Source organism: Pinus tabuliformis, chromosome 8, assembly GCF_031772625.1.
Source record: "Pinus tabuliformis cultivar Carrire ecotype Pingquan chromosome 8, CPIR1, whole genome shotgun sequence".
In the NCBI taxonomy this organism is placed as follows: domain Eukaryota; kingdom Viridiplantae; phylum Streptophyta; class Pinopsida; order Pinales; family Pinaceae; genus Pinus; species Pinus tabuliformis.
Genome location: NC_142294.1, coordinates 1,922,090,356 through 1,922,117,505, shown reverse-complemented (window position 1 = coordinate 1,922,117,505; position 27,150 = coordinate 1,922,090,356). Strand labels below are relative to the sequence as shown.

The 27,150-nt window shown below is 33.8% G+C and overlaps 1 protein-coding gene across 2 annotated transcripts; it reads left to right on the top strand.

The window, feature by feature from the left end:
* The first annotated feature begins 4,925 nt into the window (after positions 1–4,925).
* Positions 4,926–14,958, top strand: LOC149244197 (uncharacterized). 2 transcript variants are annotated; one of them, XM_089367941.1, is made up of 5 exons: positions 4,926–5,087; positions 5,257–5,457; positions 14,207–14,293; positions 14,387–14,479; positions 14,652–14,958. In XM_089367941.1, exons 2-5 carry the CDS (start codon positions 5,341–5,343, stop codon positions 14,847–14,849), a joined length of 495 nt encoding a protein of 164 aa, XP_089224067.1. In that variant the 5' UTR covers positions 4,926–5,087; positions 5,257–5,340; the 3' UTR covers positions 14,850–14,958. The 2 variants fall into 2 exon arrangements, with proteins under 2 accessions (XP_089224067.1, XP_089224068.1); XM_089367942.1 differs by lacking the exon at positions 14,207–14,293 and having other exon boundaries at positions 14,652–14,953.
* The last annotated feature ends 12,192 nt before the right edge of the window (positions 14,959–27,150 follow it).

Genomic DNA, 27,150 nt, shown 5'->3' with positions numbered 1-27,150 from the left:
TTTGTGTCAGGTTTATGCATTGGGTTTTGCATCTCGTTTTGTATCTACTTTTGCATCTACTTACATTGTATCCATTTTTTGCATCCAATTTTGTTTTGCCTGTTGCATCAATGTTTGCTTCCACTTTTACATCCATTTTTGCATCTTATTTTGCATATTTTTTGTCTATTGTTACATCCACTTTTATTGCACCATATCTTGCGCTTACCATTGCAACCACATTTGCTTCCACGTTTGCATCCCCTATTGCATCCACTTTTGTTTCATCCATTTTTGCATCTGCTTTTGTGTCCGTTGTTGCATCCACATTTGTTTCACCACAATTTGTGCCAAGTTTTACACCTACCATTGGACCCATGTTTGCTTCCACTTTTGCCTTCATGTTTGCATCCAAGTTTGCATTGACAACTGCATCTACTTTTGCATCCACTTTTGTGTCAGGTTTTTCATGTTGTTGTGCATCTACTTATGTTGTATCCACTTTTCATCCAATTTTACTTCTATTGTTGCCCCCATTTCTATGTTCGCTTTTGCATCCCTTTTCCAACACTCATCATATTCTCTGCATTGATGATATTCCTTATGGCATTGACAATTATGAACAATTGATGACAATGTCAATAATATTGACAATGATGAAAATGAAGATGATGGCGATGACATGAATTGTGATTATGATGATAAAGACAATAGTGGTTACAATGACAATGATGATGATGGCAATGATTATGATGATGACGATGCTAATGACGTTGGCGAATCTTCCCAATTTTAGATGTTGTCATTGTCATAATCATAAGCATTATCTTTGGTGTCATCATCATCATTTTCATCTAGGTCATCATCAAAAACTATAATGGCATGAATGATGATGATGATTACAACAATGTCGATAGAAATTACATTAATGATGATGATGGGGATGATAAAAATGACAATGACGATGATAATGGTGGTGATGATGATCATCATCGATCATCTCTCAAAAATAGAGTTGTTATTTCTCTTACGTATATCAATGTGTCCTAAACAACCCTTTTCTAGCACTGATCACATTTTTTGGGTTGATGATATTTCTTACAACATCTAGAATTATGAACAATTACAAACAATGTCCATAATGATGATGATGATGGCATGAATGGTGATTATGATGATAATGTAATGATGGCAATAACAATGACAAGGATGTGATGATGATGACAATGATTATGATAATGAGAATGACCTTACAATCTTATGGATTCGTGAACAATTACTAGTTTCAATACCATCTTCTGGATACGTATTACTATCATACTTTTTAGATTTTCTGTCTCTCTTGAGGTATCTTACTATAATGGTGTTGTCAACACTAGAAAGATATCTTGTTGTAATGGTGGTTCTAATGTTAGCACTAGCAAAGTTTTTGTTAAATTTTGGTTAAAAAAAACCGATTTATGCAATTATTTTGACAATCTATGTAAAAAAGTAAATAACATCCAATTATTTTGACTGTAGTCCCATTGATTATCATGAATTCACCAGTCTGAAGACCATCTTCTACATACATATTATTATTAAACTTTTTGCATTATATCCCTCTTATATCTTGTTGTAATGGCAGTATTAGCACTAGAAAAATATCTTGTTGTAATGGTGATGTTAGTATTAGCACCAAAAAAATCACTAAATTTTGGTAAAAAAAAAGTTTATCATTTATTTATTTTTAATTTGGGAAATTTTTGTTTTTATATTTTTTGTTTTTAATTCTATTTTTATGCAGTAATATTTTTTTTGGTTGAATTTTGGTAGTAACTAGTTTTTGGTCTAATCATATTTATTAACCATGTTCTTTATGCTACAAGTCTAATTGTTGGGACAAAATTGCTCTTTCAAATAAGTTGCAAAAAGCATATAAATGGAAGAATAGCGATGACAACTATTTTCATTGTCCAACTGTTCAGTATATCATGTATGAAAATATTCAACATTTTTATAAACAATGGATTAGAGGTGAGTCTGTAATTGTACATAATGTTTGGATGATACATAAAAACAAAGTTTGTTTCATTGATGTGGTTAGGATCTACTTTGGATAAGAAACCCTAGGTTTGGAAGTATGCAAATAATGAATTTGGTTTACCTTTGATAACAAATGAAATTTTATTTCTTTTTCCTCGTAAAACCAAGGAAGATATGGCAATAATTCTCGTTAGAAAACTACTTCTTGTTGAAGGTTTATAATTGGTTGCAAAAGTTCAACAACTGGGTATAGAAGTTTTTAGTTGCTATTAGGGAAACAATGTGATTATAGGTTTTAGCAAACATAGATCATTCTTGGTATTTGATTCACTTTGAGAATATAAGTACACCAAAGTGGATTAGGTTATGAGTGGATTGGCAAAGCAACCCTTATTTGTTCCTTTTAGTTTTTGAGATATCTCAAGTTCAACTAGTGCTAGTAAATGGTTTCAAAGATGTTTGCTAGGGTTTTTCAACAAGGTCACTAGGTCCCAATGCAACATAGATACTTCATATTTGTTGAAAAGTAAAACCCCCACATAGCACTGAATAGATCATTAATGACTACCCAGAGAACTTAGACTAAATTAATCGTGGAAGTAAAAATTACAACCAAATTAATCATGAAAGTAAGAACTACAATTGAAAAAAACACACTTGGTAATATACTAGAATTCATCCTCGCCAAATCCAAAGTTGATGAATAATATGTTAAATCTTTAATGAAACTCATGAAAAATAATAAGCATGTTATCAATATAAGAGTGCATGAACTTGCTTAATGTATATTTGTTAATTGGAGATGATGAATATCTAAATAAAGTTGATGAATAATATGTTAAATATTTGATGAAACTCATGAAAGATAATAAGCATGTTTATCCATATAGGAGTGCACAAACTTTCTTAATGTGCAGTTTACGAGAAATTTTTCCAGCGTAAATCACAAGATATATCATTTGTTTAGGCGTTTCGAACCAACCAGTGTGGTTCATCGTCAGGACAAGTTGAAGAATCAGATCCAACTTTGCATGTTAAATAGTTTGAGCAGAGGGGATATTTGCACCTTAGCCTTAACAACCCTTGCCCAAGATGAATCTATTTAATGGACTAGCTTGGATATGTTAGGTCTTGGATTTCCAGAGTACCCAATCAATGCTTAACTCCCTAGTCCTAGCCAAAATTCACTCCTATTGAAGAGACAACTTGAACAATCTTGCTAATAAGATTAACAAGTTCGTTCCTTTTGATTGATTTACAACAAACCTTAATGCCTCTCTTTTCTTATCCTCCTCTTCCATTCTCCAACAAAAACTTATTAATCTTATATCATAAACACTTTATATAGGTAAGCATTGTAATCATTTTCCTCAACTCACATGGTACCTTTACACCTCAACCCATATAAGTGGACCTAAGTCCATGGCACAACCCATCACACTCTAAGATGGTTCTAATTGTCTCCTCAAAACTAGGACATAACACACCTTAAATGCCAAATGGTTAAGTCATCCCAAATTTGTGGGATTTTTTCCTTCATGGAACACATTCTAGCTAGTGTTGATCAAACACAATGCATTAACACCACTAACACACATTAAAAGTCCTAGATACCCTTACGCTGTGGCACACACCCAAGCACTTCGACTGCACCTCCATAAAATGCACCTTCAACTTTGGATGTCCCAAAATAGTAATATCCTAACCCAATATGGCCTACTTGTTAGATTTGTGTAGTTCCCTCCTTATCAGATCCTTGCACCTCCTTGCACTCCATGGTAAATCTACTCTAATGGTCACCTTCCAAGTTCCAACACTTCCTTTCACATCATGACATAACCACCGATATACATTACAACAACCTTCAACTTCTTTAGTGGGTTGCACATCTATTTCACATTTCTTCTCCATCTTACAAAGTGGTAGTGCCAAGGAGAGAGTATCAAGTTGAATCAAGGATTGCTCACTTAGTACCACTACTAAGTTGCCTTCGTGCAACTTGTCAAATCCCTTAATTTTGTTTCACAACTTCTCATAGGGCTTAACTTGCTTGTATACACTTCTAAGTGAGACTACAATCCCCCAACCTCTCCTCTGCAACCCTTGTTAGAGTCTTCTTAGACGTGCAATCATGCCTCAAGCTGAATATAACACTAGCATCCCAAATGTGCATGCTCATTCCATCTTTTAATGCTTCGCTGAAACCACATTATGACACTGCTTAAAATGAAATGTTTACATCTTAAGACAATGTACCTACTTTGCTTATGACAATCTAAACTATGCAAGTGGCTAAGAGAGGACTATATTTTCCCAGGATGAAAATATAGGGTCTTACAACCCCATTCACACAATAATTTTAATATATTTCACCCGAAAAAAGATACATACCCTACTCCTTTCAAATTTATCATATAATTTTAAGAAATTAACACTTGTTATTAACTATTAAATAGACTTACTATATATTCTCCTTTGTTTGCACCCACCTTATATGTAGAAACATATAAATATTTTCAATACAACCAAATTAAAATCATATTTTTCCATTTAAAAATTATTAAATTGAAATTAAAAAAAATTACACCTAATAAACTTAAACAACAACCATAAAATTATATTATTATTATTATAAATATTTTCTAACCTAACCAATAACCAAAAACATTATATAGTTACTTCTTTAGTGATGTGAAAATAAAAAAAATGTATTTATTGTTTTAATAACACCTAATAAACTTAAACAACAACCATAAAATTATATTATTATAAATATTTTCCAACCTAACCAAGAACCAAAAACATTATATAGCTACTTAACTAGTGATGTGAAAATAAAAAAATGTATTTACTGTTTTTCACTATGAAATTAGCATTTTTGAAAAAAGGTAAAGCTTTACTTTTCTTTACAAAATCCCTCCCAACCCAAACTTCGTTTACGTTCTAGAACAAGAAGGAGGATCTGTTCGCTTTTCGCAGGGCGGGAGCGAAAACGAGATTGCAGAGATTTGCGAATTAGGGTTTCACCAGTAGCAGACACTCGAACCCCACGATCGGTTCTTCAGTCCATTGACGGCGCCAAGGTATGTTCCATTTTTAACTTCAATGGATTTCCACCCGCACATTCAGTCTTCCACACAGAGAGGAGTACACGCATTTCAGGTTTTTGGTTCAAAATCCAGTGTGTTTTTAGCAGCCACTCTTGTATGTTTAGGTTTTAATCTCTGTGCTGCAATCTGTTACTGTTTGCAGGGATGGCGCTGGCATTTGATGAGTACGGGAGGCCATTTATCATAATAAAGGAGCAGGAGCAGAAGACCCGAATCAGAGGCTTAGATGCTCAGAAGGCCAACATTGCGGCCGCCAGGTCCGTTGCGAGAATCCTCCGCACCTCACTCGGCCCCAAGGGAATGGACAAGATGCTCCAGAGCCCCGACGACGATGTCACCATCAGTAAGCTTCTCTTCCATTTATTGAATCTCTATTTCTGGGTCAGTAAAACCCCTTAAAAATATAAAAATCTGAAACTAAGTAGAATTTATTTTAAAAAACTTATGATTCGTAAGTAGCAGTTACTTTAAAAAATTTATAGGTTTTCCGAAAGGAGTGAAATAAGCAAATACTCTGCGATTTTCTTACTCTTCCTCACAAACTGTGAGGCCCGCCGAGCTAGATGCTCTACATACGACGCTGACTGCCTACGAAAGCTCCCGAATGGGTGAATGCGTTGAGATGTCACTAACATTGAGAGATAGACACTTTCCAGGGATCTACTTGGCGTAGAGGTACTTTTGGCGGGCTTTTCACTAACCAAGAAACTTCGTTTACAAATTATTTTGCTCAAAATAACACCAATTGCTCGACAACAGAAGGTTCATAAAGAAATGGAAATAATAATTTTAAGAAGAATTTCGGAATAAAGAAATAAATTATATAAATGTCCACAAATGATGAAAGGACATTAGGTTAATGGGACTAAAACTATATATTGATGCTGGAGTGCTTAAAGGTATTCGCTGAAAAGGAGAGACTACAAATAAGATTTCAGATTTAACAGAATGACGAATGATAAAATAACAAAGGGGTGATTATCTCAATTGTTTGTAGCCAATGTTGTTGAGCATCTGGCTGGTTCTGGTTACGTGTTAGTAGGTAACCAGTTTAAATCCCCCAGATTTAGGTGCACTAGTCTATGTCAACAGTTTTACGAAGAATGCCATTCACAAATATGGAGAAGCATCTCTTGGATTTCCTTATCAGATTTTCAAGGGTTATAATAACAGATAAACCTGATACAATGAAGACGAGCATCTGGCTGGTTCTGGTTACATGTTAGTAGGTAACCAGTTTAAATCCCCCAGATTTAGGTGCACTAGTCTATGTCAACAGTTTTACGAAGAATGCCATTCACAAATATGGAGAAGCATCTCTTGGATTTCCTTATCAGATTTTCAAGGGTTATAATAACAGATAAACCTGATACAATGAAGACGAGACTAATAGCAGAAGCCTAGAAAATAAATAACTCCTAATTTATCTAAGCGTCAAAGGAGAGGTATGCAGGGTCATAAACTAGGCTGGATTCTATCCTGGCAAACTTTATTGAAGCTCATCGGACTGCAAAGTTTGACGGGTTACGTGTGGAAGGGAGAACCCTGGTGATGGGTGTCTGTCTCGTGTCTACAAGATATAAGCTGAGAATTATATCTTTTGTAAGATAGCATACCTAGATGGCCTTGTGGATTATCTGGATGATCTCAACTATGCTTGGTAAGGGTGCTTCTGAATCACTGATCGTCTGTTATTTTTGCTCATGACTGGTGCATCTACCGGGTCATCGATGCTTCATCCAGCTGAAAAAATGATGCAATCAATATAGTGGATCTGGGTCTGGAGGACTCATGCATGTCCTGCTCTTAGAGTATTTGGTTCGCTTTACTTTGTTCTTGAATAATGAACTCTGCTTTCACTGTTGTGGGGAGATTCCGGTCTTAATGGATTTTTTGTTGTCATTTCAAAATTTGTAGTGGAGATAGTGGATAAAAGCCATGCACTGCAACAATGCTCCCAGCCAGATAATTTCATTAAATTTTGGAATCTAATAAGAAAAATCGAAATCGAGTAATAGTTTGTGTGGGAAGCAAAGAAAGTGAGAAAAAAAATCTCTTAGCTTTGAGCTTCATTTATGTGTACTTTGTATAATGGCTACTTGTTTAACTTAGTAGGTCAGTCTTTATTATCTAAAATATGCATATTGAAGATTGGATATCACGGCAGTTTCTCCCTCTCATCGCCATTGTCAACATGGTCGTCAGTGAGCATCTCTACATGAACAGAGGATCTATTTGTCCTTTTAATGTTAACAAGTTTATAGTTAATTATATAATAAATATTTTGATGTACATGTACATGAGGACTGATTGGCGCCGTGAGCAAATCCAGGCAAGGGTAGGGGGTTCAAGAATTTTAAGGATGGTTGCCTCTTGTTCATAATTGTTGTGACAATTTTTCTGATTACTGGAGGTTCAAGATTTTCAAGGAAGGTTGCCTCTTGTTCATAATTGTTGTGACAATTTATCTGATTACCTTGACCTCCCTGATTTCAGCATACGTGTAACTAGGAATGGCTATAAACCATAGTAGAAAAATTTGAATCCGAATATGTATTCAAATACAACTCAGTATGGAAAATACCTAATAAAGAAATGCAGCATGGTTCCAATATGGAAATCTATATTTCTCAGTATGAAAATAAGCGTTTTGTTCCATATTTTAGAAGAATTTCATCCTCAGAACACACTAAAACCAGAAAAATCAATTTATTCTTTGAAAATTTTGCAATGTAGTTTATTTTTAAGTGTTTTCTTACTGTTATTTTTATTTTTTTGAGGTTTTTGCTCTGTTTTTTTGGGGCTTATATGTTGATGGGTATCAAAGACATTATAAGGTAAGTGAACTGTTCTGTATCTGCATTGCAGTGAAAACATACTAAATTTTGTACTGTTGCCGAATTTCCATATAATAAAGAGCAATATGACCAAATCTTGCTACTATGCTATAAACCAGATTTCCAGCATTGAAATCCCCTTGTGTATTCAGCTATGGGTCCTGTGGGTCATCTCGAATCCCTCCATAATAGTCCTTAGAACATATTCAGGTCTGTATTTGTTCAATAGAAATGTAGGGAAACAAATATTCCTTTCAAAGGTGTAAGACTCTGTCACCAAGCAATATCTAATGTGCCTAAACATGGTTCTATCAACCCTATGGTTGTCTTGTGGTATTTTTTCTTGCTTCTCTGTTCTACACTACTTGGACACTCCATAACATTTTTCTACATTTTAATCATGCTATCCAGTGAGAAGATATACTTGAATTCTGAAAGGATATGTTATAATGCTGATACTACTTGTGACTGCACAGAGAGGCCCTGAGTCACTGAACAGCCACCATTCTTCTGTGGAAAACTGGCTTCTGTATGAAGGGGTGTTACCTGCAACAATGCCTATGGACAATCCTGCAAAAAAATGGGCTCTGCTTGAAAGGTGTGTGATCCCTTCAACATGCCGATAGCTGATGGTTATAATTTTGAAACATAACCCATAGGAGAAAGAAAGGAAACTTCTTCCTAATCGCGCACAGGGCAGCCTTTTCATATTGATTAAGCCAGATGCAACTACAGTTCCATGGGAACAAGACCAAAAGCCATCATCAAAACACAGTGTTCCATGACATTAGGAAATAGACCTTGAGTCAATCTGGTAAATGCATTATCTGTAACAGTAAGAATAGATGAACCCTATTCCTCAGTAACTGCTATTCCTCACATCTAGAATTTTGCACCCCTTGGTATCCTTAGTGAGTCTTTTCCTTCTTTCCAGAATGGAATTTTGAGTGTAGGTGCTTTTGTGATTGTTTCATTGCCTTCTTGTATATTATTGGTCTCTCACGTGCATTCATGGACAGGCATAGCCCACTAGATATCTGAGAGTCTGAAACAAGCCTGACAATTCTCAAAGTTTTGTAAACTTTTCTTGTCATTTTAGTATCTAGAGTCTTGTCTGCTATGGTTTGGCACTTCTTGAAAAAAATGTTGGCATTGGGGGTACACATGCTAGTTTTACATTTTTACCCAATATGGTGGTGTGTAGGGTATCACAAGATAATGTTTTGTTGGAAACACATCAGGATGGTTTTCCTGCTATTGATGTGAATGACTACTTCTGTTAAGCATATTTTGCTCTATGCCATGTTGTAGGAGGATGCATACCTGGGATTGAGGAACACATCCTATGGTCTGAGGGATTTGTCCAAATTTTGGGGACATGTCTTCTGGCAACATATCATAGTTAAAATTAGGCTTAACAGCAATAGCCATTTGTATCAACAGCAGGAAAACCATCCTGTTCTATTGTCAACAAATTTTACCTCAAGATACACTTGGATTTGCCGAGTATTCATTGCAAGCAGGTTAAAGTTAAAACTAGCATTAGTACCCATTGCTAACATTTTTTTTCAAGAAGCTCCATACTTTATTTGCAACTCCTATATCCAGGATTCAGGATTTGTCGGGGGGGGTGGGGGAGGTACAGAAATGTCCTGAACAGCTCGAGATGCTCCTTGGCTTGCTACTTGATGTCTGCATGATGCAAAATTTAAAGTTGGGGGACATCCCATGTTATGGTCATATGCATCTAATTTGTAAATTTCATTTTCCTTCACACCATGCATCTAATTTGTATTCTGTATGAGAATTAACAAAGGAATGATGCTCTTTTTCCTCTTTTCCGCTTTCCATAATATTTGCTGTTTTTTTTGGTGAGTTTTCCATGTTCTAGATCCCACTTTGTTCCCACACACTCAAATTTTAGCTGCCTTGCTCTGCCACAATAATAATGCTTCAAATTCTTAGTTCTGGATTTGCTTATTCTTATTTTTAGATTTGCTTTAAACCGAATCTTTACCTGTAAATTGAGATGTAAACTTAGAGTTGTGTTTATAGATTCAGAAATAAAGTTGAGTTTTTGAAAAGTTCTCAAATGAGAGGCAAACATTTTAGGCTAAGCACAACCATACCCTTTATTTTCCTCCCTTCCTATGGATTATAATTGATAATCTAATATTTTTTAACTTCATTTGATTCTCTGAAGTTGATTCCCTTCCTCCATTTTCATTAAAATCATCATGTTATAAGGCAAAAGGGCATACCTTTATATGAAATTTTGCCAGCAAAGAGTCCAAAATTAAATTTTGGACAATTAAATTTTCATGCAACTAAGCAACATTGCTTTTTAACAATACTCTTGGTTCAACATTTTTTGACAATGGTCTTGGTTCAGTACTTTCTTACGAGAAGAGCCCTCTCCATTCCTTCAAGCAAGAGTGGTCTCCTTGGAAAAACAATAAATCTGACCATTTCAATTTTTTCATAATGTAATACCTTGTACCAGATATCTTTGGTTTATGCCTTCTAAAATCTTGGATACCTCATCAATTTTTCCCTTAGAGAAACACTGTTTTACAGAGTCAAAAAGTTAGTTTCACAACCTCTTCTAATTCTTTTGCCTTCTAATTGTAATGATTTTTCCACTTCACTAGTCTGAAATAGAGCAGACATTACTTCTGTGTATACTTTAACATGTACAGAGGATTTACAATCTATCACTTCTTCAAGAACTTTTTATGCCTCAATTTTTTTTCCTACCTTCCCAAGATGATGCATGCCATAGATAAAACTTGCATGACTTGGAACAACACGTTCCCTAAGCATTTTGTTCAGTATCTGGGCAGCGGCTTGAACTTTCTTTGATTTGCAGCAAGCTTTGATGAGTGAATAGTACAGAGCATATGTGGGTGAGAGACCCTTTCTAATCATTATCGCCAGTTGATTCACTGCCTCATCCACCATACCCAACTTGCATAGGCCTCCAATGAATGTCCTATAGCAAACTATATCAGGATTTAAATTTTTTCATCTCCATTAGATAGTTCCTTGCATGGTCCACTCTACCAGCGTTGCACAAAGCATTGATCAATGCATTCAAATGGATTGTCCACTCCGAGAAAGGATTGTCCCTGATTTTAATATATAGTGTGACAAACCGTATGTGACAGGCAGGTGGAAAACTTTTCTCGCAATTGACTAAGCGACGTCCTGCGAGCCAGACTTGAGACGGAAACCCTCGTCAGAAGTATATGCTTGGCTCTTTTTCAAACAAATGAAGAGTCAATGAGGTTTTGTGTAATCACTTCTGGTATCGTATTGGGTTATTGTTAGAAGCGATAATTGGATTCGGATTCTCATCGAGTGAGTTGTTCTGCTTTCTCAATTTGAGAGGGTTTGTTTGGAGGGAAAAACGAAAGAGAACATACAAGAATAGTGAGGGGAAAGATGTAGAGGAAGAGGATTGAGAACATCGCCAGCAGGCAGGCTACATTTTCCAAACGTAGGTGGATTGCTGAAGAAAGCTTATGAGCTCTCGGTGCTCTGCACTGCAGAAGTTGAACTTGTGATTTTCTCCCCAGCAAGAAAGCTCTATGAACTGTTTTTTAGTGCAAATCCTACTATTTTGATTCTAATAATCATGGCTATGCAAACCTCATGAGGTTCTTACTAATAACCCCGGTGGTGCAAGCCCTAGTAAGCTCGATGTTGAAAAACTTAGTTTAAAACCTCCAACAACAACATAATTAGTACATGATGTCAAAAAAAATGGAGAAGCATCCAAGGTTCTTAAGCAATGATGTAATGAATGAGGTGGAGAAGCATCCAATGTTATTGAGCAATGGTTAGCTATACGAGGAAACATGCAATGTCATCTTCCTTTCATTTTCATGGATATAACTTAATATAACTTTCTTATGTAGAAAACATGGCTTATCTTAGGCTTAACCATGCATATAAAATACCACCTATCATCTTCATTGAAAAAAGAATGGTGTCTTTGTTCATAAATATCAGTGATTAATCGTAGGAATGGCTATTATTCTCTATCAAACAAAATCAAGGACTAAGTAATGAAGATCTTGGTCGACAACAAAACTTATGATTATTAACTTCACATTAAAATTCACTTCATCTCTGCCACCTTCAAGGAAATCTTTGTTATCCATCACCATATTGATGTTGTGACTTGGTCCTTGAAAAACATTTAGCATGTTTGATTCATGGAAACCTTCAAGTTAGACAGTATATGTCATGCTAACTTGCAAGAGATTGGTGTGAGGTACATTGAGGCTTGCAGGGCCTGCCCTGCAGTTTGCCCTCATGAAACCATAGAAGTAGATTATAACCAGTTTCTTAGGAAACCATGAATCCTTTCTAGCCTTGACATCTCCATGACCAACAAGATATACAACTCCTGATAATTCAGAACACTTCCATAGTTCCAAATGTACATCACAAGAAGGAAGTAGGTGGCAAAAACCATTTATCCAACCATTTTCCCCCACTTTCATCAAAACTGCAGAAAAATAAATTAGCTCAGTTGATCCAAATAGAACAGGAAATCCAATCGCAAGGAATATATTTTTTGCCCATATAAGAACCATGACAAGAGTCACTAGGCTTGTAGTCACCATAATCATCTCTACCTTTGTAATGCCATATGCATTTGATATCTCGACCGTGCTCTTAAAACAATCACATACCAAGACACACATTATCATTAGAACCCAGTTGATGACAAGAATGTAGATCTGACCCATGAACCGTCGGGATGTGTGAATTATTTTCAATCTGGGAAAGCATCCTAGGGCCATGGACATTTTAATAGATGAAATTGTTGCTGAGATCATTGCCTGGCTTGCAATCATGGCAACAACACTAGCTATCACGAAGACTGGCCAGATAAAACCATCTGGAATTGAAGCAGAGAATACGTTCTCCACCACAGAGGGATGCTTCATAAGATATGCAACTTGATCCATGTAAGCCAATAGTAGGCATGGGAATACTACACATGTGAAGGCTATCTGGATGGATCTTACTGAGAAGTGACCCAAATCAGCAAACATAGCTTCAACTCCTATTATGCATAACACGCAACCTCCTAGGGACATCCATGCTTTGATAGTGTTCCTCTTGAACAAGTAATAGATATAAACAGGATTGAATGCCCTTAAAATTGTCATGTCATGTTAAATAATATTGTAAAGTAAAATAGAACCAATAGATAAAAACCATATCATGAGTGCCAGAGAAAATGTCATGCCTACTTTGCTTGTACCAAACTGTTTTATGCTGAACAAGATCACCAGGAATATGATTGAGACAATGACCACTGTTTTCAACTTTAGTATTTTGTCAAATATTAAGAAATGCGAAACATAATATATATGTTAAAGAAGAAACATATTATATATCTTCAAGGAGAAACATATAATGGTAATGCAAAGTTTTAAAAGGTATGTGATCCTTAGGCTTATTGGAGAGTATATAAAAAATTTCACACCTTTTTATGAGATATGGGAGGAAAACATGTTAAAGATTTTTAATAAATATAAAATTTCCAAAATGATGCTAGTTACGTGTGATTCTTTTTTCATTGTTTGTGATTATGAAAAATGAAACTCAATGTTTTTTCATTAGTGCACACATATTTCATTATATAATTGCATATAGAAAAATCATTCCAGAGCCGATAACAATAAAAGTGAAGAATTTACGGTCCAACCTTATATTTAAGGGAGATGTTTGAGGATGACTTTTGAATTTTGTTTTTCATTTTAAGACATTTGGAGCAAATATTAGGAAGGACTTTGAGAAAGGATTGTCCTTGATTTTCGAAAATGGAGTTGTTCCTTTCCAGCCATATGCCCTAAGTGACCATCAAAGGGAGAGCTCATATGTTTTTTGGATGTTTTCTTTATGGCCATTTTTTTACACATATCCATAGAGTCCCCATGCCATTGATGTGAATTACTTGTTCGGTTTTTTTTAACCAAAATTTTTAACCAAACAAGAAAAATTAAAAAAATGCCTCAAGATCAAACACTGAAACAAAGACCTATTGACATACCTTTTAAAGTATGGAAAGAACTTGTAAAATCATATGAGAAGTTGGATGCACAAAGAAAAGCCGGCAATGAGAGCATTCAGGTATTGAATTTTTCATTAAACATTATTTAGAATGTATTAATACTTATAAGTATCTTAGACATGTATTTGTGTGAAAATAAATTGAATTGGTTTATGTTTAAGGACAAGGCATCCAAGGCGAGGTTAACCAAGACAAAAGTCACTCATCGTAGTGGCCAGAAAGGTTTAAAAGCACTGATAACAACCTTTGTAAGTATATTAAACATGTGATATTTTTTTAATAAATTTTGTACTAGAAGAAAGTCATTGTTATCTAATTTCTCCCTATTTACTGATTGATAGGAACTAAAATATGGAAGACCTCCAAATCATTTGGAAAAGGAGGTGCTGCAGCAAAAGAGATGGGTTGAATTTGTTGTTTGGATGGACTCTATGGTATGTAATCTTAGTTGGATTTCCAATATACTTTTAAACCATATTTTCATTTTATTTTTTAGTATTATTAGATATTATATCTTACCTCATTTTATGGTTAACATTGTATAACAAAAACATGCGTTGTGTTATGTAATTAATACTAACATGTAATATTGATTTTTTTTGTCAGAATGCTATAGGTAATGATTGCCAAGACGACGATCCAAATTATGTTCAACATATATCAGGAGATGATGAGGATGAGGATGAGGATGATGGTGGTGAAGGAGGAGATGATGATGATAGTTGCGGTGTTGGTGATGATGTGGATCAGAGTAATGAGGATGGTCAAGATGATCATGAGGATGATCTTGGTGGTGGTAGCTAGGCATGCACATGCATTGTTTTTTATGAAGAAATTATTGTGTAGAATGACATTGTTATGTTTAGATGGGTGTTGTGAATTTACCCTATATCAATGAGACATTTTGATTTTGTAATCATACGATGAGTTTGATTTATGTATGTTGTTAATTTATCGTAGAATAACGATATTCATGAAATATTTTGATTTGTTAATCATATTTGAATTTTACTTGTTTTGATTAAAAATAATACTGATTTTATTAGTATTATGTTGCTATTTTATACATGTTTTGAAAATTGTTAATGACACATTGTTATTTTTTTGGATGGATGTTGTCAATTTCTCTTAAATTTCTTTACAAATGATTTTGAATTGTGATATATGCTTTAATGATATTTAGAAACTATCATATATTTCACTATGAATCTATAAAGGGGGTCATATATTAATAATAATAATAAATAAATAAATAAAAGAAATATAATAAATAAAAGAAAAATAAATAAATTAACAATATAAATAAAAATTAAATTAAATTAATTTATTAACTCAATCCATATATTATGTTAGTTTAATTTCTTCATTTGCAATTAATTAATTTATTAATTTAATCCAATTTTTATTAACGTAATTTTTCTCCAATTAAAATTAGTTCAAAACAAACATGTCATTTATATTATATCTCACATAATATGAAAAAACAAAATAAATAATAATAATAAAAAAAAAACATTAAATAAAATTTGATATACATAAGTCTTTTAAATAAAAAATTATTTATTAACTACAATTTAATAAAATAAAATAAATAATAATAATAATAAATAAATAAATAAATGAAATATAATAAATAAAAGAAAAATCAATAAATTAACAATATAAATAAAAATTAAACTAAATTAATTTATTAACTTAATCCATATATTATGTTAGTTTAATTTCTTCATTTGCAATTATTGCAAAGCAAATAACATTATTAGGTATAACATAAAAATATTTACATATAAGTCTTTTAAATAAAACTTAATTATTAACTTATCTCAATTTTGAAATTTAAAATAAAATAAATATATAAATATATATAAACAAATAAAAATAAATTTAAAAAAAAAAAAAAAAAATTAAATTAAATTATTGAATTTAAATTGAATTAATTAATTTATAAATGTAAATCTTCCAGCCGACAGTACAAGCTAAGAGATATCTTTCGATTCTTCTATTAATAACTTAATTTCTCGACTCTCTCTTCTCATAATTCAGATCTCATTGCCCTGATGATGGACTCACCTAGCTAGTCCGAAACGTCGGTTTCCTAAATTGCTCACAGGTTTTCCATTAACAAAAAAAAAAAATAAAAAAAAATATACTTTATATAAGAAGTCAAATGCGGATGTAACCATGGATGCAAAATTGAAAGTAAAATTGGATGTTAAACTAGGAATTAATACAAAATGCAAACAATTGACATACAAAGTGTTTTAAATTAGAAGTGAAAAATTGTGCAATAGTTGACACAAAGAAGGGAACAAAACATGGCATACAAAAGGATATCAAATTGGGCAAAAACAAGGACACATAAATGGGCACCAAATTAGATGCAAAAAAAGACAACAACTAGATGTAAAATAAGATGCAAAGTTGAGCGTTAAAAAGAAGCAAAAAACGTTATAAATTAATATGCCAAATGATGATGCAAATAATGGTGTAAATTTGGGATGCAAACTTGGGTGCAAAAAAGGAAAAAAAAAAGATGTAAGAAAAGACATAAAACAAGATGCAAAATGGGGCTGAAAAAAGGTGAAAACAAGGATGCCATATTGGATGTAAAAAATGATTCCTAATCACATGCAAATTTAGGCTCGAACTCAGACACAAAATTATATGCAAATGTGGACACAAAATGAGGCAAAAAAAGATGCAAATTTGGATGGTGAAAACGATGTAAAACTAGACACCAAAAAAATGCAAAATTGGATGAAAAAGTCGGTGTAAATAATGGTGCAACATTGGACACAAGTAGACACAAAAAAATGGTGCAAAAAGGGGCATAAAATAGCTTAAAATTGGATGCAAAACTTGGTGCAAAAGCAAATACAAAAGTAGACGTAAAAAATGGCTAAATAAGATGCAAAGGTGGACACAACACATGACTCAACATAAGATGCAAATATAAATGCAAATTTGGATGCTCAAAATGATGTAACATTAGATGCAAGAGATGGTGTTAAAAATGATGCAAAATTGGATGAAACAAATGACGCAAAATATGGTGCAAAATGAGATGGGAAAAATGGAGACAAATCAAACGTAAATGTGGATGTAAAAAATGGTCCAAAAAAAGATGCAAAAATGGGCACAAAAATGGATGCAAAATTTGGTGCTAAATCAAATTCAACACATGGTGCAAAGATAGGCACCAAAGCTGGTGCAAAAATAGAAGCAAAAACTAGTGTAAGAATAGATACAAAACCTGGCATAAGACTAGATGCAAAAACTGACACAAAATGGATGCATAAAAAGACGTTAAATTGGATTCAAAATACAGTGTAAACTTGATGTAGATGATTGTGCAAAAATGGAAGCAAAGAATGACACAAAATAGGAAGCAAAAGAGAATGAAAAATAGATGCAAAAAATGACACAAAACTAGAAGCAAAACCTGTCATAAAATAAGATGCAAATCTTGGTTCAAAATTTGACGCAAAAAATGATGCATAGTTTGGTGTAAAAAATGATGCAAAATCTAGCGTGAAAAAGGATGCAAAATCAGGTGCAAAAAAGGATGCTTTAAAAATTGTACAATAGAGCCAGATTTAGCGCCAGGTTGCTCATCACAATTACAAAAAAAATGCACTAAAATCTGGCGCAAATCGCTGGTTTTGTTGTAGTGAGATGATTCTTCTTTGAACACCACTCTCTTCTCATTTTTCATTTTTTCTTTCTTGTCCAACAAATTTGCTTCTACTCCAATTGCATTACATTGCATTGCTTATGAAGGGACAAGATTTCTCTCCCAGAGTTGATAATCCATTTCAGCATGAAAACAGCCAGGATAATGTAACAAAGCTAATCCAGGAGGAGGTTTCATCTTAGCTGGAATTGAATTATAAACTTTGTTAAATATGGTTATGAATTCTTGAACTGACTCCCCTGGATTCCTTTTTAAACCTTCATATTTAGATAAAATCTGCAGGGGAAGTTTCTTCACCTCCCACTTGGTGAGAAATATTTGTTCAAACTGTTGGAAAGTATTGATACTTGCTGCAGGTAAGGATCTAAACCATCTCTTTACCTCTCCTAATAGAATTTGTGCAAAAAGTCTCAATTTGACGTCCTCATGGTCAACCTCCTCTAAATTTATAAAGTCATTAAAATTGTCTTCATGTTGTTGAGCTGAATAAAGATCTATGCCATCAAAGTGGGTCAAGCATTGTCCATAATTCAAGGGGAGGTCATGTATCAGACCTTGAAGTTTTAAGGGTTCATATCTAGCAGCCATAGGGATGAGATATGAAATTAAACTGATAACAGGGGTTTGGACAGCAGATGTCACAGGCACTGAGACTGTTGTGGTATCACTTGATAAAATGGGACTACGGACACCCACATAAGACAGAGTATTGGTTGAAACAAATAAATATGGGATGAAATAAGGAAAGGTTGAAGACTTAGCTGTAGCTACCTAGAGTTCCTGGAATTTTTGTTCTAATTTCTGGAAATGAGACCAAATATTGAAATCTTGTGGTAATAGCTCTAATTCTGGGATGGAAGAACCAAGGGTAAAGCACATTAGATTTGTTGGATCAAGGACAGTGTTTGAAATATTATTTTCGGACATAGTTCTGAGTAAATTACTTTCAAATTTAATATCTAACAACAAATCCTCAAGAAGTTCAACCTTTGCAGGTACATAATAAGAACTTTTTAAGTAAATCGTACCTGATTCCTTTGGAGTTTTCTTCCTAAACAAATTTTTTGGGCTTGAAAAAATCTGTCATGGATTTGGATCAGGGTTCCTCCATGTATGGATGACTCTGTGAGCCTGAACTTCATCAATAAGAACACTTCAGATTATAGTGTGGAGTTGCCATAGAAAACATCTTGCAGCCAAACTAATATACAACTATTTTTTTCCCTCAAAGATATTATTATAAACAATAGAATTATTTGGGGATAATATGCCTTTCACTCCATGGAAATGGTGCCAAAATGTTATCTCTTAGAGGAAACCTTGGTTGTAGGAAAACCTCTATGGTAACCTCGAACCTCTTTGAGGTTGAAAGCTACCCCTTCAACCTAGAGAAGGATCTCTCCCTAAACTAAACTACTCAAAGTCACTGTAGTAGAAATTTTTCAAATTGAGTAATATCACTACATTTACTGAAGAATTATTGAAATTTAGTTGTGCTATGTGAAAATACTACCATTGGGCATGGAATCTAACCCAGTCAAGTTTTATACAAACACAGTTTCGATGAATAAAACACAAAAGAAGGGTATCAATAATTCCTTTGACACTTAAGTGATTTAGAGGAAGATGAAGGAAATTAGGGTAAGGGTTAAGTGAACAACAATTGTTAATGCCCGAGAAATAAAGAAACATGAGCATCAAAATATGAATCTCAATCTCATACACTCAGTTTTTAAGACATGAGGAAATATAAAGCAAAACAAAAGACAGACAGGGAAATAAAACATAAGAATTTCTGTAAATGCTCATGAGCACTATTTTCATTAATATCTACTAAAAAATACACAAGGATGTTATATCTCAAATAACCACCAACCATTTTTCCTTCTACACTTCTTTCTTATATAAGCATTACAATAACTGAAACATGTTTGTAAATAAAAAAAAATTACAGTAATCCAATAGAAGAAGTATAAACATCTTAGGTACATGCATATGAAAAATATATTTTAAACATATCAAAAATAGAAAATAACTTGCTGAAAATTATGTTGAAAATCGGGTTGAGAAAATGTATCATCATTGTGGTTCCCTCATTGTAGATCACCCTTGTCATCCCTAAAAAATGAGTTTATGTTTTTTTCCTATTTTTTTGGTCATCCCTGTTGTAATACGAGGATATTGTTGTTGTCAATCCTTTAGCTTCTTGAAATGATAGTTTTGCTGACAGGCCAACTGTCAGTGCTTCTGTGAAATTGTTTATTTTAAAATGTGCTAACAATGGAAATGTCAACACTTCTTTGCAAAATTTGCTGACAATGGGAATGTCAGAGCTCTCCTTTTCCCTTTTGTACCTAAACAATGACATGTTCATGAGCATTAATATATCAACAAAATTCAATTTAACAATGAATAGCCAAAAACCCAAATATGGTTACCAACTTCCTAGCTGAGAGTAATGGCCGCCTCCAAAGAACGTCCACCTTATCCATCATCTGCCACTTGCCAATTCCAGTTTCCATAGGGATTTTATTTTTTAGTTTCCCTAGCCTAAGACTTTTTATAACCTGTAATTTTCCCTTTGTTTATTATAAAGTCCTCTAATGGGACATTAGCGACATATATTACTTCCTTGGCAAGGTCAGGATCTTGTTTCAAATCTATCTCCAACCTCAATTTGTTTAAGGGCCTGGTGTGAGGTCTTTTACCACCTTTGAACATGTCAAATAGGGATGTTTCTTCTTCATCATGGGGTTCAATTTCAAATTTCTTTCCTTTGGTCTTCTCTGGTAGATGAGATTCTACAGGGGAACTCTCAGTGGGCGGCTTCTAAGTGTGAGGGGAATTCATAGTAGGAGGCATATTTTCAATGGGAGGGTTAGCAGTGGGCTGTGTCTATTTAAGCCTATCACTTCTTCTAGCATAAACATTAGTAATTGTAGGAACAGAAGATGAGGGAAATTCTTTCTCCTTTCAGCTTTTATTTTGATCAGTGGAGGTGCCTTGAGAGGAGTCCTGCCTAAGTTTTCTTGCCTTGTTTGTTACCCATTTTCCTCCCTCGTTTATCCTTAGGGGGTTGGGGTTGAAACCCTCCCCGGAACTGAAAATAGCTCCACATTCTTCCAGATTTGGCCAAATGGTTTTCGATTAACAACTTAATTAAGGGTTTGTGATAAAACAAATAAGGGGATGGGCCTTCCTTGGCCCAGAAATGAGCAATCATGTCCTTCAGACTCTCCAATAAATACCAACAGACATTCATTCCTACTTGTCCTGCTAGATGAGCTAATAAATGGAAATGGTATAAGTTTACCTAGATAAAATTCCATTCACATGTGAAATATGACTGGGTAATGTGTAGCACCCCATGCCATTTGTCTTCCAGCCAGGATCTTTGCACCCCTAATTTCCAGTTTCTATCTTTGAACTCGACCTTCAAGAAAATAGGATGTCAATCCCAACTAGAACGTGACCTCTGAAAACTTTTCCACATCTGTATGTAGAGTTGTAACCACTACAATTAGTTCCTCTATGACCAATAATGAAAACCCTCTTACCTCCACACGACGACTATCAAACTCCTAGGTGAATGCTTGAGCCACAATGTCATGGTAATTGCTGAATCATTGGAAAAATTCCTGTCACCCAGCCTATTGGAATTGTTGTTGAATATTTCGGTAAATTTCCAGGAGGTTAAGAACTTTTGGTTCATTTTTGTTAAGCTTCCCGCTTTCCCCATTTTCTCTACAGTTCAGCGATTACGCAGATGAGAGACCCAAATCTGATGTTGTATGTATGTCGAGTAGTTTGAACCAAACAACTTTTCTAGAGATAAATCTAACAAAACTTACAAATGAAATTTATGAAAATACTATGTAGGAAAAACAGTAAGGTTTTCATGCAGAATAATTGATTGAGAGGTGAAATAATTTTTTAACCCTTTGATAATTATAAAATCACATCATACCTCTTCGGCAGCGGAAAACCTTCCTTTCAACACCTTCAGATTTATCGTGGCATGACCGGGCAATGGTTATTTTGTCATTGACATGGAATGTGTCAACGCATTTAAAAAATCGAAATTCCAATTTTAATTTTAGAATTGATACTCTCATTATCAACTAATACTTGATAATTCCTACACTCCCATTGTTAGTGTATTCCTCTAATAACTTTCTGAACTCGAAAAGCATTGATAGTCCCAATATCAACATTTTTCCTATTTATTACAAATATTTTTGTTGACACTGAAATTGTTAGTGTTTCTTAAAAATTTTCAAACTCAAAATAAATTGTGATAACAATGTGGAAGCCTAATTGGAAAATATTTAAAGTTTAATTTTAAATTTTTTTGAAAAGATGGTTAAGTCATCCATGGGATTCACAGGGAAAAACCCCTGAATGACAATTTTCATTTACTAGACAGTTAGAGGACATATACTTCCTCTATCTAGAGATAAAACATCTCAGTGGGAAAGGAAGCCAATGAAGGCATGAGAGAAAGGTAGAGGCATCTATGAAGGAAGGAGAGAAAAATGGTGCCTTAAATAGGACATTGTTAAGGTAAGGCAGGATGCTTCTCGTTAGGGTATTCTTGAGTTCGTTGTTGCCCAGTGGAAACCCTAAGAGAGACTTATGAGTTTGTGAGTTCTTTTGGTTGGACTTGTATAGTCTTGATGCCTGATAACATACATTGCTTAATGTCATTTCCCATCAAATGTTCTAGAAGTGAAAAGGATCGGGGGGAGAATTAGTTGTGGTGACCAATCTCATTGGTTGGGAGGAATGGTATTTCTCTTGGTTGGATTCCTTAGCTATCTAAACCTATACAGATAAGTATATCTAATATCTAGAACTCATAGTATCTTTTTAATTGTTATGGTATGTGTACTTTCCTGAATATTTACTAGTTACACAGATGGACAATGAATGGAATGGTAGATTTGTAGCTATATCACAAAATGTATTTTCTTTTTTTCTTTTTTGCAAAATACATGTCGATCATACTGTTTAGTAACTGTAGAAAATAATGAATTAATATAAAAGAGACAAGTAAATTAACTTATGGTTAAAGTGTGTGTAGGTCTTTATGAAATATGAACATGAAGGAATGATGGTATCCCTATAGAGCAACTACAAAACTATAACTAATTTTAATGAGAGAATTGGATATATAAAAAATGGGGCTTGTAGTTGTAGGAATCTCTAAGTCAATTAATGACTACTACTAATAATAATATTACCATTTAAGGTGGGAACTGAATAGTTCCAATCCAATAGACCAAATCCAATAGTGGAGTAGTCTAAATCCCTATAAATATTAATATCCAAGCACTACAAAAGGGGAATTGGCAAGTCCTGGGAAAATTCAAGTCCCACCTATCAATTGAGCTCTCGTAGATTATTCTGACAAGCGCATAAAGAAACTAACTTGGAAGCCCTGTACGAAAAATTATGCATAAACAATTACATAAAATATGAATTGAATGAAACAAGAGGAAGAAAGTATTGTATTAAATTAAAATACACATATGCAAGTAAACAAAACTTAAACATTACGACGTTGGCAAGAGTATTGAAGTAAATGAATCAAGATTTTAATTGGTGAAACCCTCATTCTAGAAATAAAACAACCCATCAGTGTCTAGTTGAGAAACATAACACTCATGGAACAGCTAAAAAGACAAGTATATTGTACAAATAACACATTTAAAGACATAAATCCTACTTGACAACCTTGTTTAATTAAAATTTATAACTTGTTTATCATAAGTCAGACAAACTTGTCGTTCTATTTCAACATAGTGTTAGCTAAATCTACAACAAATAATTAAAAGCTATTGGTGATGTCAAACACAACTCTGAGACTTAAATTTAAACATAATAGAAACTAATTCATTGATTCATGAGATTGAGACTACTAGTAAAAAGAAAAGGTGTGCCTTTACGAGAAATACAGTCCAGAACGAGAAAATGTAGTAACTCTTAGACTCTACCCTAAGGTTTAGGGTAATCAAGAAATTATTGGAAATGTGTTCATATTAAATGTAAATTACTATAAGTAAAATCTTGGTGCAATCAAGGGTTATCGGGTAATACAAATAACCAACAATTGCTCATAACTAAGAGAGAAGGTTTAACCGCCCCAAAAAGGAAGGAAATTGAGTATTCCATATAAAAATGGGTATCTCATACAATTAAGTCAGAATCAGTACAGTTTAACAAGAAACTAAGTCGGTTGTGGTTACAATCCTAATAAGGCATATGAAACCCTATGAGAGCCCATGGCTCCACTCCAATGATTATCTATGAGAATAATAACTAACAGAGATGTCGAATAGGTGAAGTGGACTGATAAGAACTTATAAAAGAAAGAATAAACCATGAGTGAGAACTGAGATAGGTTGAAAAAGTGCCTAACATCCATAGGAATGAAAAGTTTTCCATTAAACATGTGTGGGAAGGAAGCCCTAACCTACACCAAAAATTACACAAAATTAGTACTAAATAAACTAAAGGATAAGAAAACTAAGAAAATACCTTGAGTCAATGGTAGCATTTTATCTTAGAATAACTCCTTGCTAAACATGCAACCATTGTACTGTCAAAATGAGATTACAAGGGTTCATTGTGCTCGAAGCCTGACATGATTTGCATGTAGAAAACAACACCATGCCACTTCCATTACCTAGTATCAAAACCGTTGAAGGCCAGCTTCACAGGAGGTACCAAGCCTGACATTGCTTGTGAATTAGAGTGGTAACCCACAGATGGGGAATTCCAATAAGTTACTTTTGTAAAACAAAACATGGAAGGATAAAACCTAACTATAATAGAGACCCAAAATATACTTGAGCACTGCAATTCAAGGCCGATTGAACCATGGAAATTAAGAAAGAGGTTAGGGTTTTTTTGCAGAAGCTCCACAGTACACAAAGGGTTGCAAATGAACCAAAGTTAGTCCAGGGTGAGGGGGTTGTTACCCAAAATATGACCCAAGAGGCTTACATATTTCCAATAAAAACCAATCCAAATCGACGGTGATACCATGTACACATGACTCGAACCAACTAGGCTCAAAATTCAAGGTGAGTGAGATAGCTAGCATTTGGGAACGTTCTAGCTCCCAAGGCTTGATTGCAAACACCTTTGATAGATCATGTAACCACAAGCCAAATACCATGTGACAGGTGGGCAAACATAAGATAAATTATACATTGTATAACACCATCACATCTACACAACAAGTAAATCTAATATAAATTAGGAAATTCATAAATATTCATCTGACACCAAACATGTAATATAATGAACCCATACCCTTAATGTCAAGTGGAAATATTTTATGGCAAGGTGTGAGTATGGCCTCAATGGTCATGTCTTGTAATTAATTGTGGTGTGTTATATTAGTTAATTATACTTTAAAAAAATTGATGTGGAGTTGTACATGTAGATGTTAGATTAACATTTAACTCAATCAAACTACCTAAAAATAAAAATAAATAATTAAAATAGAATTAAAGTAAAATATTAAATTTGTCGATAAGTAGTTTTTATCTTCTAGAATTTGAATATAATATTTTTATTTTAAAGAATAATATGATATTTTTTAAAAAAAATTAATAAAATTATTTATTTATTATATTTAAAAAATAATTACTCTCACTAAAATTTTAAAAGATAATATCTCCACCCTCTAATAAAATTTTTTATCTTTATATTAAAGGAAAAATAGATTTTTTAGGCAACCTCTCCAACCCTGTAAAAGATTTTAATTGGACCAACTTATATTAAAATAATAATAATAATAAAGAAATTAAGGAAAAATGATTTATTTACCATTTGTGTTTTTCTATCCACCTTTTTACAACCCAATGTTTTGCCAATAATATTCTTATGGTATAAGGTAAGGTTTCGAAGATATATATATTATGTGAAGCATTTTCCTGCATCCATGTGCACATGACCACACAAAGCTCCATTTCGCCAAATATTTATGGTGTTTTAATTTTAATAGTGGCAAAATTTCACTAATCTTATGCATGAGCAATTTTGGCATTGAAACAAGCAAGTTAAATATTTATTTGGTTTCTTTTGTCCATTATTTTAATTTTTCCTGTCCACAAGGAAAGAGTCAAGCATGGAAAAATATGATGATGAAAATGTTTTGCATCTATGATGGTTTAGCACACTTCCTCCTAGAACCTCTGTAAAAAAATGGATATTTTCCCCAATTATTTTCATTGTAATTCCACTCATCATTGATACCCATGTACAAAATACATAGAATAATCCTTCCATATAATGATTTGTAACAAAACAAACTAGGAGCTTGACCTGAAAATTACATGGGAAGCCATCCAACAAATCCATGGAAAAAAAAAATTGTAAATATGTCTATGTATTTCCATTGATAACTAAGGAAATTACGTGAAGTATAACAATGGAAAGTTTTCAAAACTTTAATAGATCTAGATTGAACAAAATTCTTTGTTCCAGATACAAAAAAAAAAATCATAGTAGACATTTGTCTTGGCCAGAAAACTAGGGTGCCTCTCATCGAACACTTAAAATTGAACCAAGTCACCCTTTACAAAAATATAACATGAGATAAATAAAGCGAAAATAAGGACACCATAAAGTATAGTTAAAAAATGAGAAATACATAAACTAATCAAGGATGATAACTAAAGATCCTAGAGAGCCAACAATATGGGACTTGTTCTCTGAGAAGGTAAAATTGGCCTTGATAGTATTGAGAGGACATGCATTAATAATTGTATCCTCTTCCTCATGTCCATTAGATAAGTATCAGAGTCTGAAGCTATGTACCGTTCCACTCGGGTCATCCTTACCACTATGTCATCCAAGTTATCTAATGTCTCACATAATGAGCTTAATTTCTTCTGGGCCTGCAAAGAGTTTGTAATTATCGACTTGCTTATAATGGATAACCATGCTAAGAAATGTCTCCATTTGGCGATGGTGAGTGATTGAGTGAATAAAATGGATTTTTCTTTATCTAAATTTTCCAAGATCTATTACCTGTCTAAGGTTGCCTTCGCTTATCTCAGAATATAAGAATATTGGCAATCTCCAAATTCCTTAGCTTCCAACTTTAGAATTTCTTTCCTGGCCTCCAAAGGAGCAGTCTCAAAGAAAATTCCACTCATTCCCACACTAACAGTCACTTATGCCTAGAGGAAGATGCCCCTGTCGCTCCACCATGTCGGGTGGGCAGTCATTGTCTCGACGCCATACATAAGCTACAAACAAAATAACTAACCACTACCACTGATGAACGGTAAAGGACCCCAACAATATATTTTAGGGAATGTAATTATACACGGACACTGAAGTCGTAATTGACTACCAAGTAAGGGAGTAAGGTGAGAGGTTTGAGGGTTGAGG

Excerpts from the sequence above, each read along its gene's own strand:
- LOC149244197 (XM_089367941.1), top strand. The coding sequence starts at position 5,341 with ATGCTCAGAAGGCCAACATTGCGGCCGCCAGGTCCGTTGCGAGAATCC. Across the intron at positions 5,458-14,206 it reads CGACGACGATGTCACCATCA|GACAAGGCATCCAAGGCGAG; the intron begins GTAAGCTTCTCT and ends TTTATGTTTAAG. Across the intron at positions 14,294-14,386 it reads AAGCACTGATAACAACCTTT|GAACTAAAATATGGAAGACC; the intron begins GTAAGTATATTA and ends ACTGATTGATAG.